Below are 18,008 nucleotides of genomic sequence, written 5' to 3' on the forward strand. Positions count from 1 at the left end.
TGGCTTATGTATTTGGAGCTAAGCTAAATTTCTAGTCATAATAGTAAAAACAATAGCTAATATTTATTGAGCTCTCACTATATTTGAGGCACAGTCCTAAGGGCTTTGCGGATACGTATTTGTTGCATACTCACAGCGAGCTCATGAGATGGGTTATTGTCCATTTTACAGACGAGGCACAGAAGTTAAGCAGCTTGCCCAAGGCTGCGCAGGCAGGCCCCAGTGGAGCTGGGCCTGAATTCCAAGCTCTCTAACTCCAGAGCCGAGTCTCCTGACCATAATATCAGGCTTTCTCAGCCTCCGCATTACTGACATTTTTGTTGTGGGGGCTTTGTGTGCATTTTAGGACTGGGATGTTTAACAGCATCCTGGCCTCCACCCACTGGGTGTCAGTTGCCGTCCCCCAGTTGTGACCACTAAAAATGTCTCCAGACACTGTTGGGGGGTGGAGGGTGTTAAATCTCCCTCCCCTTGAGGACCACTGCACTGCAGTATTCAAAAGACTGTCCTTTCCATGACAACAAGCATAAATGTCAGCGTTCAGCCTCACTACAAGCAAGATTAAATTTTGCTTTAGGAAACTTCAGATTGACTGGGAAAGCATATCCACCATTGTGCCAAGAAGGCATAGAGGCCACTGGGGGAGGGCGTGGAGAGTGGGAAGGCGGGAGTTGCACACCAGAGACTGGAAGTGGGCTATTTTGTCTGTTTAGCTCTAAGAAAGAACCAGAGCAGCCCCAGTGGTGCCTGTCCTCAGGAACGAACGTGCATGTCTCTGCCTGCTTGCTTGGCTGCTTTACCTCTTCGTTTCCTATAAACTGTCTGCCAGTACCCTCCCGAGATGCTGTTGGATGCCAAACTGATTTGTGAAGCCGGGTGGCATCGCCCAGGGTCTTTCCGAGCTGACACACGGAAGGTAGCCAGCAGGAGTCGGGCTCCGGAGCCGGTGCCGGAGGAGGGAAGCCACCGAGTTCAAGGCGTCTGCCTTGGGGAATTTATAGGACAGCAGTTGTGTAATTCAAAATTTCTAGAGCATTCCCAAGTTAGAGCTAGACTTAACTTGGTCTGGCCTTGCAAAGAGTCTCAAATGTAAAACAGAAACGTGGGTTCAGAGTGAAAGAGAAAAGTTCGTTGTTTTGTGCTGAGCCTTGAAGTTTCAGCGCCAGTGCAGCCCATGGGGAGGGAAATCCCTCGGGGGACTGGCAGGGGGGGTGGTCACCTGAGAGAGAGCAAGAAAGACTCTGTCAGAATCCTTATGCCTATTAAAGTTTAGCTTTAGATGGAGAATTCTGACCACATAAAGTCTGTTTTTAATAAAAGCCAGAGCAGGAATCCTACCAAATGCAAGCCAGAAATGGGGTTTAAGATTTCAAAAAAAAAAGGGGGGGGGGAGAAAAGAAAGAGAGACAAAGATAGAAGGAAGGAAAGAAAAAGTTGAGGAAAAGCTCTTGTTGAAACTTCACCTTGTTCTCTTTATTTATGTGTTCTCTTTTCCCTCCACGATTTGCCTCCATTTTCTCTATTAAAAATGAAAAACATTCGAAATGCCAGTATCCATCATCTCCAGAAAAACAGCCCTTAGCTTTCCAAGAAGGAAGTTGAATTTTTTTCCCCCAGTTCTTTGCTTTCTTAAGAGCCCTTTCTCCCCTTTTATCTGAAACCAGAAACTCATAACGTGACAAGACAGCACAAGGAGTGTCCCGCCGGCTCCCTGTCGGACTTTAATATCACAAAGGCCAAAAAAACTGAACTTTCAGAGTCAGGAGACTCTTGCATTCGGCACGTGCCTGGGCACAGCTTTCTTCTGGATAATTTGCAATTTCGTTAGCAAGTTATGCTCTTCACTTTTAAGAGCACGTATTTATTGTAACCCTACTCAGATGTAATGAAAGCACTCGCAGTGGTACAGAAACCATGAACCTTCTGCCTTTTTTAAAAATTTATTATTATTATATCTTTCCATTCCAATGTAGAGGAAGAGGAAGGAGAGAAGCTGGTGGAGTCACTTTTGGCCCAGTTTTTCTCAGCTACTCAAGCTGTTCTGGTTTATGTGCATGGAGCCTTTCAGTGAGGGAGCTAGAAGTATTGCAAATTGCATGCCTGTTTTAATTAATTCCACCTGAACTCGGGGAGCCTCTCTACCCTAAAGAGACTTACCAGCATGGCTGCTCCTGCCATTAGGAAGCTGAGTGGACTCAAATCTGCTTTGTGGAACATTTTCTGTTGCCAGAATGTTTGGAGTGCCCCCTCCTCTCTCACCTCCATCAACCTCTCTGAAAGGGGCTGAAACCCAGTTGGAAAATCCCAGCCAGTCGAGTCCTCATTTAGCAGGATGATCTTAAACAGACATCCGTGCCTCCTTAGGGGCCCCTCTTCTCTTACTTGAAGATCCTAATCTTCACCAAACGCTAACTTTAGGGCTGAGGTAGCTATTTTCAGTTACAGCTTCTTAAAATTAGCTAATTGGGTATCCCAGCCTTTGACATTAACAGAACAAATTAACTGACTCAGAGTGTGTTTTTCCTGGCCACAGCCAACTCTGGCATTATTCCGCTCGTTTGTCTTCTCTCCATTCCCTGGACCAAGCTATTTTGCAACAATCAAAAGGGGTTAAGTGTGGGAGGAAGGGTCTCTATCCAAGGAAAAGCAAGCTTCCTTTCCCTCATCACCAGTCTTCAAAAATAGAAGTTCTTTCTTTTAACCACCCCTGTCACCAAGTCTGATGGTATCTTTTTAAAAACGGCAAGCCTGAATCAGAGGAAAGGGTCTGGCTTTCACCCAGCTCATCCACATGACAGAAACGCAACATGGACACCAAGAAATGCTCCTCTAAAAGGGCCCCACAGTGAAGCTGACGGCCCTGCGCTGCAGGGACAGCCATGGAGCAGCCTCAGGCTTTCCCAGGGCTTTCCACGTTTGTTCCTTCCACGACTCATAAGGTTTCCCTGACTTTACGCGGCACTTCTGGGGAGTTTCATCACAGCCCCACATTCTCAGTAACTTACTACTAAACCAACCGTGGCAAAAGATACACCAACCTCTCTACATGAAGAGACAGTCCCTGCTCTCAGATTCTTTTCTTCACGGCAGTGAAAGCCATTTGGTTCTCTTGACAGTTTAGTTTAATCTTATTTGAAACATTTGGCCTTGATGCTCTTCCCTGCTGTATCGCATTTACATACTTTGTGTGTTGATTTAAGTGACAGTGAACGCAGATTCCCTCTCACTTAGGGATGAGGTCTCCCTGTTTTGTTTTGTTTTCAGCCAGTCCCCCAGATTTCGAGTAAGAACAACAAACCCATGATTCTTATGAGTGTGTCTTTGCATCCCTAACATCAAGGTTTGGTGCCATGAAGGACGAAGCTGCAGAGCCTTGAAGTCGTGGGCTCAGGGTACACGGACAGTCAAGCGACTCGTGTGACTAACCTGTGTCTGATTTCCCCGCAATCTTGGACTGGAAACGTCCTGACTTGCTCCCTCCTCAACAGCCCTTAAAAGTATGACTCCTTTTAGCAGCTGAGTGCCTTTGGACAAATGATGAGTTCATCTTCTGCTTTCCTGTTTCAGCCATGAACTTTCTATCTTCCCCACCATCCTTCCCCTTTAGAGAACAAACAAATAAATTTGCGATTAGGTATTCTGATTTTTCAGGGAACAGTTTTTTATTTTAAGCAACTGGATTTTAAAGTCAAGCAAGGATTTTTAAAAAGTATAATTGCCAAGAATAGAACATTGAGGTATGCTTTCTGATGCTTACTTAGTGTTTAAGGCATCTCATGAGGCTACTGTGTTACATACAAAATTTGTTACTGAAATTCCAGATGTAACTAATAATTTGTCACAGGTTTAACATGAGTTGTCATGATGTGTAATGTATTTTAATGAAACTAGGAATTTGGCCACAAGCTGCTCACTAAAGAAAATGTACAATTTAATGTGAGCCCCTCAAATATTTCATCAAAATCATTCAAATGCCACAGTGATTCTAGTAGTAACATAATAAATCAGGAAAGTGAACCGATGGTTCATGTCAAAGGTTTTCATTCTGCACGTCCTTGGTTTCATTCTGGTTCAAGTGAAAGTAAGATTAGTCTGGTGGTTTCCTTCTTGGGTCTAGCAAACTTGAACGTACTTAACACAAACACCTCCATCCCGCCCCAGTCCAGAATGACTGGCAGGCTGTTTAGATGAGGCCCAGGAATTTGGGAGATTTGCTGATGTGTCTGGGTAAACTTCAGGTTGCCTTTCTGTTTTCAAAGTGCCCCTCACTGACTTTTCCAAACATCCGATGTTGCAGGAGGGTACAAGAGAAAGGGAAATGAGAAAGGACCTACACGAAGCAAAGTACCAACAACAGAAATGCAGGCAGGCGGCAGGGCAGTAAATATAACAATAGACCTGTTAGCCCAGTGGTGACTGCCATCACGTTAACCACACTCGGCTGCTTCCATGTCCCATGGCAAATAATAGCAAACAGCTCTGTCATTGCTAAGCTTCAGTAATGCAGGGAAAGCCTTTCTGAGTTTTGGGGTACCCAACCCCCCTGCCCGGGGTTTCACCTGATGGAGGAAGACAGCCAGGACAGCCGTCTGGCACAAGAGCCACTGACCAGTGAAAAACGCACAGTCAGTGATTCTTATTTCTCCCGTAACCAGTCAGCAGCAGACTGTCACCAACTGGAATCTGCTGAATGTTCCTACACACAAGTTGATGTCAGCTCAAAGAAAAGAAAAGGGAAAAATTCTACCCAGCGTAAGCAGATACATCGCCTCGTAGACGCACACAATCTAGGACTTCTGTTTCATCACTGCCCTCTTTTGTCTCTCTTGCTGTAAGAAAAGAATGATCTTCCAGGGAAAACCTTCACGGTTCAGACAGCTATGATCAGATGGCATGTTCTGCAACAAGAGATTCAGGGCACAACATGATCTGTGGTTCTTTCAGCTCTAAATTTTACCTAAGCAGCAAACTCCAGGACTGAACGGCTGTGCCCTTCTTCCTCCCCTCTGACTTCCCAGCTGCGAGAGAAGATTAGAAGTGAAACGTAGCTTACTAGAGCTGCTTTTGCCCATGAACAGCCAGGAAACTAAACATGCAAATGTAAATGCTGCATCTTTCACTCAGAAAGCACATACCAAGTAAAAGATGCAGCATTTATCCGTGCTACCTCCAACGGGAGAAGAAAGGAGTTAAGGATTTAGCTGAGGGTTTGGTAGCTTCTTGTCTGCTTGTTGTAACTTTATTGCTGCTTAAACATAGAATATTTAAATGCCCGAAGCTGAAACCCTTAGGTTACTCAAGCCAGCAGAGCGTGACCGTTGTCTGGGGGAAGTCTCTGAATCTAAACACGTATTTACACCCTTTAGTTGCCAAATGAAATCCATCTGGCTTAGCAAATGCCGGTGCCAAAAGAATATTACACTTTTGGGCTGGCCAGTATTTTTAAACGTGGGGGGGAGGGAAGTGGTGTTAGAAAGGCATTGGGTTGGCGAAAATCTGCCTGTGTATTGGAGCCACGTTACCGGTGTTAAAATGAAGTTCAGATCATATGGCAACTCTGACCAGAAATAGAAGAATTCCTACAGAGGGCAAAGTCCAAAGCCACCGCGAATGGAGGCGGCCTCGTCGTGGCCTCGTACTTTTCTTTCTGGCTCCTTTTCAGGCACCAGAGCCACATGATAGAGCAAACCCACAAATAACTAGTGCTTTAATTTCTGGAATGATTTTTCAACCATTCCCACAAACACCAGGAAACGTCCACTCCTGTTTTCCAGTCAAAATTATCAGCTCACATGAATTACAGAAAGAACACATTCTGTCCAAGGATCAAGAAAAAGACGCTTCCTCAACATGGCAAAGAGCAAAATTCTCAATGGCTCATGGTCAATGACAAGGCCAGGCCTTCTTGACTTTAAGTGCTCAGACACAGGAGAATTCCAAGTCTTTATAAAGACTTGGATAGAAAGTCAACATTTCCCCCACTGGGATTAGTCTAAACGCTGAAAAAAAAAAAACAAAAAAAAAACCAGGATAATACTGTTCTTGCTGCTCTGATGGGAGCCCAGTAAATGTGCAACTAAAATTTAGAAATAGGTTTCATCCCTTCCCTGGTTTTTTTTTTTTTTTTTTTTTTTTTTTTTTTTTTTTTTTGGTAGACAGGCTAATGGACCAACTGGGAGAGAGAATGAAGTCTGGGTAACCACCAACTGGATATACCACCACAAGTGAATCCCCGTGTCCCCATGGCAATTGTGAAAGCTGAGAGAAGGTGAGGGGCTGTGAGAAAGAGACCTCAGGTGGCTTTGAATATGAATTTTGGGAAATGATCTGACTTTACAGTCAGATGTGCCAGTTGCCTCCACCGTGGAAACATTACCTGTATTAGCTTTCCCATTTCCATGAGGCAGTCTTTCAGGATATATTGCTTTGATCTAGAATGAGACCTTTTATGAGAGCAGGAGATGAGGAAGCCTTTTAAAAGATGTTTTGCAGCCCAGAGGCTCTAAAATGAAATTATGCCACTGGGAATGGATAATTTATAAGATAGATTCTGTACCATGTGTATATTTTAAGTTTACATTAGGATTACTCTCAAAGCCAATTTTAAGAGTGAAGGTAGGTTTTCCCTCAAATAAATCTCCCCCTCGTCTCATGCTCAAGGGTCTTCGTCAAAAAGTCTGTACACTGCTTTGCCATTAGACCACCATTCATGAAGGAAAAGCTATACAAACTAAAGAAAACATTTACTTATTTTTAAAACTAGAATTTCTTTTTGCTTCTTAGTAGTATTGGAAAATATTTTAGTAACTAAAATAGTAAAACTTCATGTGAGGCAAATTGTACCTTAATTGTTGCCTCTTGGGGTGGAAAATTAAGGAAACATTAATAAATGTGTTAACTAGAGAAACCACTGCAGTAATTTCCCTCCACGTATCTGGGCCTAAAGTCAAAATAAAATCCATGCTGTGAATATCCTTCGAAAGAAAGCGAACTTACGGTTTTAGCTCTAACAATAGTGGTATCAGAGCACTCAGGATTGAAACTAATGGGCCAGAAAAAAATCCCTGTGACTCAACAGTAGACTTTTTAACCTACTTAAATATTCTACAGTTCAGTTTAGGACTCTGTAATGAGCGATGTTGGTATGATTGCTTGATTTGTTTTAACATCTCAAACACTCTAAATCACACCATTACCATCTTAATACTTGAAAACTAATAAGTATTTGAAAACTCGTTTTAAAAGTGCAGTATCTTTGAATAAACATGTTGAAATAGTGTTTCTTGCTTTTTCTTAAAACTTTGGTGTGCGATTGATGACAGCTTGTAGATTTCCCTCTTTTATTAGTATACTCGCCTCCTTAACCGAGGACCTTCCCGATTTGCCAGGTAGTGTTTATTCAGTCTTGTACGTGACTGAACAGCATGTGGGGCACCCATGCCAACGACCATTGTTACTGTGCTGTTCCATCCCCTGTAGGGCAAGAAGTCTCAGTAAAATATTCTTGGGGGTCACAAGGCATCTTTGCAATTTGCAAATACTTTCATAGGGTCTGTGGACTGCTCGGTTTTCTGTTAAAATGTTGCTATTTTTACTGTGAAAGTCAGCTTTTCTGCTTTTTCTGAAGGATTTCATACCACTTTATTAAAGTGAACTTTGAGACGTGAAACTCTGTAGCTAGCGTAATGAAGGCGTGTCCAGTCCAGAAAGCACTGTGAAATCGGGAAAGCAAAGTGTTACATCTCTCTTTACTGCATCCTTAGTGCGCTCCTGCTTTGTCCCCTGGTCCTCCTGACGTGCCTTGTCTCTCAGTTGGGCCCTACACCCAATTACACAGGACAGTCTTCCTTTGGTTGCTTCTGTCAGACACCTGCCTTCTAGCTGTGTTTGGCAGGCCAGCAGGATGAGGTAATAATCCGAAGAAAATGTTCTGGTTCTTTGGCCTCGTCCACGTACAACATTATTCAAAACAGTTTTCTATGAGTGAGAACAGAGTTGCTTTGAGACCCCTTGGTCTAAGATTCTGTAAGGGTGTGGAGGAACAAAACTGTAAACTTTTTTGATCCCTTCTAGAATAATGGAAATATAAATTATATCTGCCTTTGCCCAGCCTCTCAGTGATGTTTACAGACAGAGCTATGGAGAAATGAGAGCCTTTCGTGTGTAAACATTTTGGCTTGACTCTCTCCAAGTCCAGCCGTCTTCTTAAGCACAGCTCCCAAGGTCATTACAGCAGTGTTTTCCTAAAAGCATATTTTGTGAACTACTTCTCCAGGATGATGGCAGTTTTTGTAAGACAGATGCCTAAAAGACATATGGTTTTCATAGATTTTTCCGTCTAGACTTGTTTTATTTAGTGACTTTTGGTCCGAATTGGTCTAGTTGAAGTTTCTGTAGGAGCTTGTATAAAATTTTTAAGTGTGGGCATACCATTAAGGTGTAAAACAAAAAGCTTGACTTCTTATTGGCAAGTGATTACAAGAGATTGGTTGAAAATTTCCTTCAGGTGAAGTAATTCTGATCATCCTGTGTGCCCACTCGTCCGTTCCTCCCCCACAACACTGTCCAAACTGGAAAGGCTCACCCCAAAAATCTGGTAACTGTTAAATTCATACACTTCTCACTGTTTTCCTGAGTAAATTCTTTCTATTCCTGTTGGGGGGTGTGTGTGTGTGTGTGTGTGTGTGCGCGCGCGTGCGTCTGTGTGTGTGTGTGCGCGTGCGTCTGTGTGTGTGTGTGTTCGCGTGTGTGTGCGTCTGTGTGTGTGTGCGTGCGTCTGTGTGCGCGTGCGTCTGTGTGCGTGTGTGTGCGTCTGTGTGTGTGTGCGTGCGTCTGTGTGTGTGTGTGTCTGTGTGTGTGTGTGCGTCTGTGTGTGTGTGTGTGTGTGTGCGTGTGTGTTAGAAAGCTCTGATTCTTTCTGCAGACTCTTTACACGGCCCAGGGGACATATGATTCCTTGCCCTTTTAGCACTAGTTTTTACAAACACAGCATTTCCCTTATTTTCAAAAAGCGCTCAACAAGCCACTGAGTGAAGGAGATGGAACGTTCAGGCGTTTTCGTAGTGCCTTCAAACACCGCTGAAAATGTCATTTTAAAATACAGTTTTTGAGCCAGTGGCAAAGACTCATTTAGAAACAATATCACACTTCAGGAGGAAAAGAATGACTCCTAGACTTGCCCAGAAATCAGCCTTCCGCTCTCTTCTTTGTAAGAGCCAGCACCGCAGATTAATTCCCAGCTTCACGGCATCAGGACGCGAGGGAAAGGATGGGGGCCGGTCTGTCTCCACCAGTATCATCACTTGGCTTCGCACTAAGCATTTAATTGGACTCAGTCACATTTTTGTTCACTGACACGGCAGCTTGCAGGGCACACTGCCTCTCTGTTTTTCTGTTTGCTTTCAACCTTTTTGTTTTTAGAGTTTGAAGCCACTCTCAGGCATGTTAGAGCTCCTCCTGCTGGAATTTTTTTGTTTACTCACTGGGATTCTAATTAAACGCTAACTTGTTGTCCCCATTTTTTCCCACTTGGACTGACTGATAAAAGTGACCAGAAAAATACCATGTGGTGCATTTAAAACTGGCCTTTTAATTCACCGCCTCTCACGGTCAGACAGAAATGAAACATTGGTGCAACATAAATCTCTAAGTCTTCAAATTCCTCGTGCTAGGTTTTGTTGTTGTTGTTACAAAAGTAAAAGGAACTGGAAAGTTAACTTTTGCATCAATATTTTTAATTACATATTTACCCTCTTTGAGGTAGGGCCCCACATCAGATACTCATGCCAGGAAGGTTCTTGCTGTCTATCGGAAAGGGGCAAAAGATCTCTTCCACCTTTCCAAAGCAGAAATGAATTTTACAGTTTCATATTGAGATCCAGGGTGTTGCCTTTTCCCCTCGCTTCTTTGCTTCTTTTTCTTCTTCTCTCTGACTTGAGATGACAAAGGAGTGTGTGTCTCAGAAGGGGAAGTTTGCCTCTCCCAGTAGCTAGTCCTTAGCACCTCCTTCCCAACCTCTCCTCCTTCCCCCAAATGTCTGAGTTGGCCAACCCCTTCCCCTGGTGCCTGGGGTGGGAGTGAGGGGAGGGCAGGAGAAGGGGACAGAAGAGGATGAAGAGGGTTAGAAATAGTTGTATCCCAGCTACCATCAGTGGGACTAGGTTTCTGCATACAGCATGTAAGTTCTTGGAGGTCTCTTTGGGGATTTCTGGAAAGAGAGAGAGAGAGGTGGAGTGGGGTGGGGGTGGATGGCGGGGGAGAGACAGAAACAGACTCATCAGAGGGGACACTTTCTCACTCCATCCAGTAGCCATATGCGTGTAAATCTCTTTTAAAACAGCATCCTTTCTCTCTGTGTAGTTTTCTCAGCCCTGTATTCCTCTTACCTTCTGCTTTGTGTATCTTTTAGTCTTTTTCTCTACCCAGCTTCTCTGTCATCAGTGGTACAATGCAGAGGCTAAAATATAAAAATTAAGCTCAGAAGTAATGCTTTGTGGAAATCATCTTTTAAAACAACTAAAAACCCTCTAAAAGTTATTTGTTTTAGAAATTAGGATTTGGAGCAAAACAAGGAATTTTGCCACTCGTGATAAAGAATAAGACGGCACTTGATTTCTCAAACTGACAGGACTTTTTCTGGCTTTTTTCCCCCCTTCGTACATACTATCTCTTATTCCTGCAAGGGAAGATTGCCAGTCCCCTCAACCTTCCCTGTTTTCCTCAAGACCTTCCAACCCCTCGACCTCTTCCAATGCCAGGCTAAGACTCCAGGTGCCCCTGAAACTCTTGAGACGTAATCCTGTTGTAGCAGTTACCCCACTGGTGTCGCTGTTCACTTGTCTCTCTCCCCAACACAACTTGAAATTCCTGGGCAATGACGATCCTTACTTCTGTACCTCTAACTCTTCACACAGTACCTCGGACACAAACGGGGCTTATTGAGGAACGAACGAAAATAGAATGAGTTGATGTGCAATGCTTCATCAAAATATATTTTTAGAATTAGCCCAATACTTGGTGTATTTTAAGGAACAATTTAAATACAAACACTTTCTCTCTTGTTCTGTTCTATTGAAAACCTTGCCTGTGTGAATGCTCCTGTAAAATTCTTTCTACAGATTGTGCACTGAGCAGAGTTCATGTGGGCAAATCATCCTTTAAGCTGCCTTTTTATTGCAACCTTAGAAGTGGGTTTGTCTGTACTATCCTTATGGTTGAAATCCAAGTTAGATATTTAGAATAAAGCAAATGTGGCAAGGTAGATTATATCACCATTTATTTCGGAGACTAATTTATACAGCATATTATGTGTTTGCATCATCAAATAAAAACTGTGGACTGTTTTTCTCCTTATGTTCTTATTTCAAATTCCATCAATTGATTCATACTTTCCCAGTGACATACATTATAAAATCATGGGTTCATTTTCACAAGGGAAAGACGTGCTGGCTCTAAAATGTAGCAGGTATCATAGGAGAGAATTTTTAAATCCTTTAAATGGGCTCCAAGTTCTTTGCTCTTTCCAACATCGACTGTAAACTGTTCTTGGACAGTATTGGCTCACTCTGTTACTAAAGCTGAAAAGGCCAAAAATATGCTGGATAGCATCCTATATTATTTTTGATAATAAATTACAAAATATTATCCTCCATGTGGACAAAATCATTACTGTTTATAGCAGTTTTTTAACTTAACCTTAGACCTTTTAGATATGTCAAACCTGTTTTTTGAATAAGTGCTCAAAATATGAAGCAAAGCACAACACAGTGATGAAGTTTAAAATACTGTATCCCATAGTCTGTTCTCTGAGAGCAGACACTGGCAAGAGGAAGTCCTGGGTCATAGTTGCCTTTCCATTTCACCTGGAGGTGTGCTCCTGTCTGATTTATCGTTGGGGATATGCCCTCATTCATGTTCTTGAACTTCTGGTTAGGACACTGCCCCCTACAGGTGCTGTGGAAGGCTGCATGCAGGACAGGAGTAATCTCAGGTCGTAGGAAGTTTATAACGTTGTTCAGGTGACAAATTTTATATATATATATATATGCCTTAAACATTGAAAAATTATGTACAAGGATTAAGTAATTCCAGAGGGTCATAGAGAAGCAAGAAGTTTCAGTTCCTGGGAGGGGAATACTGTGGGCATTCCTCAACCCAGCTGACTGATGCCACCAGAGCCATTTTTGCCTGGAGCCATTCTGGAATCCAGTTCAGCAGAGTCCACTGTGGGAGGTGCTCTTCACAATTTTAGAAAACTCAGAAGCAATTTTTGTTTTCGATCTCTTTTGCTTTCTAAGAAATTCACCAGTTATAGCCCTATAAAAGGAGATGTCTTTCTTCTGGTAGTGAGGTAGGCAAAATCCTTCTCTTTTACTTTTGACCTGTTTCATCGATAAGATAAAAACTTGGGCAAGTTGGTATCAGATTTTCATGACTCCTGGAAACCTGGGATGTATAACTCTCTTATGCTCCTAAATGCAATTACATGTAAATTAAATTTTGAGGCAGTTATATGTTAAAGCTTCAATTATATTTAATAAGTAGAACTTGTAGTATAAGTCAACTCTCTGCATATCCTTTTTTATGCAAATAACTATCATCTTAGGTAGATACTATTCCTCTAGCCATGTCAATCTTTGGTCTTTTTTTGAGAGTTTTCTTTTATTTTTTAATTTGAGTCCACCTTATTAATTAGTTTGGACTTCAATAACACCCTCTCCAAAGATGAGAATTTGGAATGCATGGGAGATACACTTTGTTTATATACCTACTGCCATTTTCATAAGCAAATACCAGCTTCCCTAAACAAGTAGTTATTCATCTGGTGATGACTCACCAAAAAATGACCATAGTGTAGTATCTCGGTCTTTACAAAATAAACCTAAAACTAATTTCCAAAGGTATCAAAGTATTTCTACAACCATTTCTTCATCCTTCTTAAGATTTTTTTCCAGCACTTTTTTCTTTTTACTCTTCCTGTATCTGGTGAATGAATTGAATTGCGAATAAAGCAAGGACAAAATCATTTATTATGTCTTGGAAAAGTTTTTTCGAAGGATTAGTCCAAGGACCAACAGCATCAGCATCACCCAGGAACTTGCCAGAAATGTCTCAGTCCTTTAGAAATTCCGTGTGAGACCTAGAAGCCTGTGTTTTCACAAGTCCTCCAGGAAATTCTGATGCACGGTCCAATTTGAGAACCATAGCCTCAGAACCTGCCAGTGTAACTGCCCAATGGAAAGAATCCTAGCCCAGGAGTCATGATGTCTTGGTTTAAGCATAGGAAAGGGCAGAGCCTGAGCTACGTAGACCAGGTCTCACTCACACATTTACCAGGCAGATCAATCCCACTTCCCATCCTGAGGAGGAATAAGGGCAGGGGCACAGAGACCAAACCATTTCAGTCATCAGTGTTACGCTGCCAGGAAGCAAGAAGCTAGAGGAAAGGTAGTTTTCATCCTTACGTACCCCTGTTAAAACTGGCCTCACATCATGAACACTCAGAACCAGCTAACCCCAAGAAGAGCAGATGAAAATTTCGTTCTTCCATTCTTAGAAGAGAATGGAACAAGACTGTAAGACAGACGATGCCTTCTTCTCTTTTATCAGCAGAGCCAGTTTCTCCCCCGCCATGCCACCCACCCTGCGTGAGCCTTTGGCTTTCTTACAAAATCTGTCATTGTCCAAAATACTGTAAACAATCCACCCCTGCAGCTACAAATGCAACTTCAAGTATTGCATCTTTCCCTTTGATTGGGAAGCAGAAACAGGGCTCTTCTGTCGTAGCCATAAACCGCCCACACACACAGCACAGTGTTTCAATAAACACTAAGTGATGCAAGATGCTCCGCTTCAATATAAGGGTTACTTAATGAAGCCCATCACCGCACAAAGAAAGGGAGGAAAACTTGGTACAAAACAAATAACTCTGCTTGGCCCAAAACAAACTGTCTTATGAGGTGAATGTCTTTGGAAACCCTTTGAATGGTTAGGAACTGGACCAAGGAAATGAACCTTAACAGTAAACCTTAAATGTTTTTCTAGTGTTGAAGTTGGCAAACATTTTAGCATTCATTACTTATTAAGAAAATTCACACTGAACAACTTAAGTCTCCTCTTGAATTGCTTGCTTTACAGATTATTGAGGGGTTATTGTTTGGGAAGTAAAATGGGTGCTGTCTTCCAAAAGGGTTGAGGGATTTTTTTTTAATTACTAAGTACATGCATGGGTTACTTTAGCCTGAAACTAGGCATATTTTAAAGATGTCTTAATTCTTTTAAGAGAACATGATGGAAATTGTATCTTTCACTTTTTTCAATCATTAATTCACCACACAGGTATGCAGTGCCTGTCCAGTGCCCTAGGGACTCCCTTAAAGAGCTCATAATGGATAGGTTCTCCTGATTTATTTATTTGAAAAAAAAAATAGCATGAGTCAAAGACCAGGCTGAGTTCTGGGATATGGTCATGAACAAGATAAACAGAGGACCTGGCACGTAGCAGAAGGTTCTGCTCTCCTGGTCTCCTGCCCTGCCTTCTTTCTGCAGTCGCCCAGTATTGTTGACCTTGTCTTGTCCCATCAGCGTGGTCCAAAGATCAGGGAGGGGATCAATGAGAAGTCACTGTGCCGTCAGAGTATTTCTGTCTTTCTCTGTCCCCACCATGGAACTCTTCCCTCCAGTCCTTATCACTTAATTTCTAGTTTCTTTAACCTCATTATAGACCTAAATTCTCTTATGACTTTCAGATTTTATATGCCACAGTTGAAATCATAGTTGCCCCTGCTTTAACCACATTGTCTTTTCAAGCTCTGAGAATATAGTCTGAGGGTGTAAATTACAAAATGTTGCCCCATTTTTTCCTCTTAAAATGGGGTGCTCTAGCAAGGCTACTTGCAGACTTGTCTAATCCCATTCGTCTTCCACTATGCATAGATTTTGACTTTTAAAAAATCATGCAGCATAGTGCAATCCACATAGTAGATGCTCAATAATGCATGTAATGCATGATGGGAAGGCATATATTACAGATCGTCTAGTCTGAGTTTCCTGTGTCACAGATGAGAAGACTGAGGTGGAGAGAAGTTTAGTGGTTAATGATTGTACAAATGGGCAATTGGATCTTGAATCCACATCTTTCTTTCTTTAATTTTTTTTTGGTGGAGGGGGAGGTACCTAGGTTTATTTATTTATTCATTTAGACAGAGGTGCTGGGATTGAACCCTGGACCCTGTGCATGCTAAGCATGTGCTGTACCGTTGAGCTGCGCCCTCCCCCCTGGAATCCACATCTTTTGATTTCTGAGCAAGGGCTCTTACTGTGTAAACTTGCTGCCTCAAATATAAGCCTCTGACAAATGCCCCCAAAGAATGCGTTTCTGGCCTCATTGCTCACTTTGACCTGGCCTATAAGTAAACCTGGATAAACATCTTTGTTTAGGTACTTTTCAGTCATTCATTTGCTTGTCTACTATTTAATAAACATTTATTCACTTCCTTCTAATCACCTCATAGTAATGCTGAATATGCATAATAAATATAAAATATGTGGTCTCTGCACTCAAGAAATTTGCAGTCTATTGGAGGACACAGGCAATAATCTAGTAAATAAATCCATAATGACAAACAGGGTTAAGTGCTGTAAAATATATAAACACCATGAAGTGATGAAGAGTGGTGGTTGGAAACTGTAGGATGAGCAGGAAGGGCTGAGGGGTGACATTTAAGCCAAGAACAAATGATCAGAAGAGAACTCAGTTTGCATTCCTTTCTCTCTGGCTACTACCCTTGGTCAGAGCTCTCACATATGCATGAAAAAGTTTTTGACCCACCATGCCACACTGTATCCTGCCTGTCACTGCATTTGCAGTTTAAGATCTACTTTTTTCAAGTAAAATCCTCTAAGTCCATCCTATTATCGAATCTTCTGGTAGAGTTTCCCTTTTTCAAGTTCAAATTCTGGCCGACTCCTTGCCCCCCCTATAACTGCTTAAATGCTAGGATTATATCTCTGTAGGTCACGTGACTACTTGTCAGAGTCCCTGAGGAGGGACCTATTATTTAGTATTTGTTACAAACATCTACTAAACAATTCTGCAGTCAAATATCCTGTGAGTAGAGTTTCCAAGAGTCAAAGCCTACATACCACTGTAGCTTTTTTTTTTTTTTTTTGCGACAGCAATGACTTACTAAAATAAAATACCCTTTAAGGTATTTACCCTCATAAGGTAAACGTCAGTGGCTAGCACAAACACTCGTAAGTTGTTTCGTACTTCTAGGAGTAACTTCCTCTTATACAGTCGTCACACATTCATTGGCTAAATGATAAGCACTGAGCTAGACACTACAGGAACACAAAGATGAGGAAGACAAAGCCCATTTCTAAACAAGGAAGTAAACACATAAACCTAATTACAGAAATATGTTGAGATGCTACAGGAGCCACTGTATCCAGATGGGGGAAGGTAGGTCACAGAAGACTTCACCAAGGTGAGCCCTGAAGGATGAAGAGCAGTTTCCGCAGACGAACAGGAGCATATTGAGGACGTAATTGCAGGCAACACCAGGCTAAACACTCTATGAAACAAGTCAAGTGGACGTAACCTCTGGCCTCTAGAAACTTCACATCAAAGCAGGAAAGGATGCAGGTTCAAATTTGGGCCATAAGTTTCATAAATATGGCCATTTTAAATGAAAATGAGCAATCTGCTAGTGAAAGGGCAGGTGTTTTTGCATGGTCATAAGTGAAAAGGAAATTATGGAACGATTTTTCCCAGCAGGAAATTGCCAAAACATTACAGGTGGTCGCGGTAGCCAGGAGCCTTTCTGCAGGAAGAGGACTTAGTTGTTTACTCAGAGTGATTGGTTTAGTTTTGTAAACTGTGCCTGTAAAGTATCTCTAATTACACCTTCAGAAATTGAGTGTCAGCTTAGTAATAAGACTAGTATAAGAGATTAAACTGGAATGCGCTTTCCCAAGGGAACCCTTCCTCTAAAGCCTCTTGGATATTTCTCAAGTGCAGGAGACAAAAGGAGCTCTCCTATTATCTGTGAGTTTGTGCCTAAGAGGACAGTATTTTGACCATTAAGCGACAGTATCTCTTTTGCTTTGCTTCTTCCTTGGCCATCTGATGTTATTTTCTAGCTTTGTAATTTTTTTTTAACATTTCACAACTGTCTTCTTTAACTTTTCTAACTTTTACTCCTTCATCTGGAGAAAGAACATTTGATTTGCTCAATTTAGTGTTTCCAGTCCAGAAGAAAATTTCAGGACACATGACATGACTGTAATTCCAGAAGGGGTCTTTCAGAAAAAACATCAGTGGAAGAGTTTTATGAAGAAGAAAGGTTTCTGTTTGTTGAATTTGTTGAATTTTGTTGGTTATAAATATTACTCTCTGAGACGTTACATAAGACAGTCAAGTCCACAAACAGAAAGCTTATGAATACATTAGGAAATAAATGTATGGGTTCAGGGAATAAAGAGTATTAGCTGGTAAAGCTGAGATTCTCAGCTACAGTAACATTTCATTATCTGAAGTCTGTTTATCAGTGACCTCAGCTATTAGAAACACCATTACCCACTAGAAAGTGAGCAATACTGCTACTAAGAATAAAAATTTTAAGACCCAGAATAGGAGCCAGAGCTCGAGCAATTTACTCAGGCACTCACCCTGAGCCTCTTAGCACTTATTGCAGAGAATTCAAAAACCTTTCTGGTTTTCTAGTGCCCTGCAAATTAGAAGTAAAATGTAGAACAAATTGGAGAAAGTTATTGCTGAAGGCAATGAAAAGTGATAATTAACATCCTGACAGGGAGCAAAAGAAGGAGAATATTACATAAAGGGCAATAAAAATCCAAACCCTGTCAATTTCTGAGGCCTCAATACCTTATTCATTCTCGGAGTGGGTGTAATGTAGCACAGTTCATAGGCTGTTGGCCGAGAAATATGCAGTGTATTTCAGATGGCTTTTAAATGATTTAACATTTTTATTAGTATTGGGAGGGAC

General features: G+C 41.8%; 1 protein-coding gene across 5 annotated transcripts in view; it reads left to right on the plus strand.

Annotated features, from left to right (window-relative positions):
- Positions 1 to 18,008, plus strand: part of DNM3 (dynamin 3) — a 459,300-nt gene that overhangs the window by 431,585 nt on the left and 9,707 nt on the right. For 2 of the 5 annotated variants that reach the window (XM_064477991.1, XM_010984528.3), the window contains one exon: positions 3,341 to 4,021. The exons of the other annotated variants lie outside the window; for them this stretch is intronic. In XM_064477991.1, coding sequence (XP_064334061.1) covers positions 3,341 to 3,377 — 37 coding nt within the window. In that variant the 3' untranslated portion in view covers positions 3,378 to 4,021. Of the gene's footprint in view, positions 1 to 3,340; positions 4,022 to 18,008 lie in introns of those variants that run through there. 5 annotated transcript variants of the gene reach the window in all.

This window comes from Camelus dromedarius, chromosome 23 (assembly GCF_036321535.1).
Source record: "Camelus dromedarius isolate mCamDro1 chromosome 23, mCamDro1.pat, whole genome shotgun sequence".
Lineage (NCBI taxonomy): Eukaryota > Metazoa > Chordata > Mammalia > Artiodactyla > Camelidae > Camelus > Camelus dromedarius.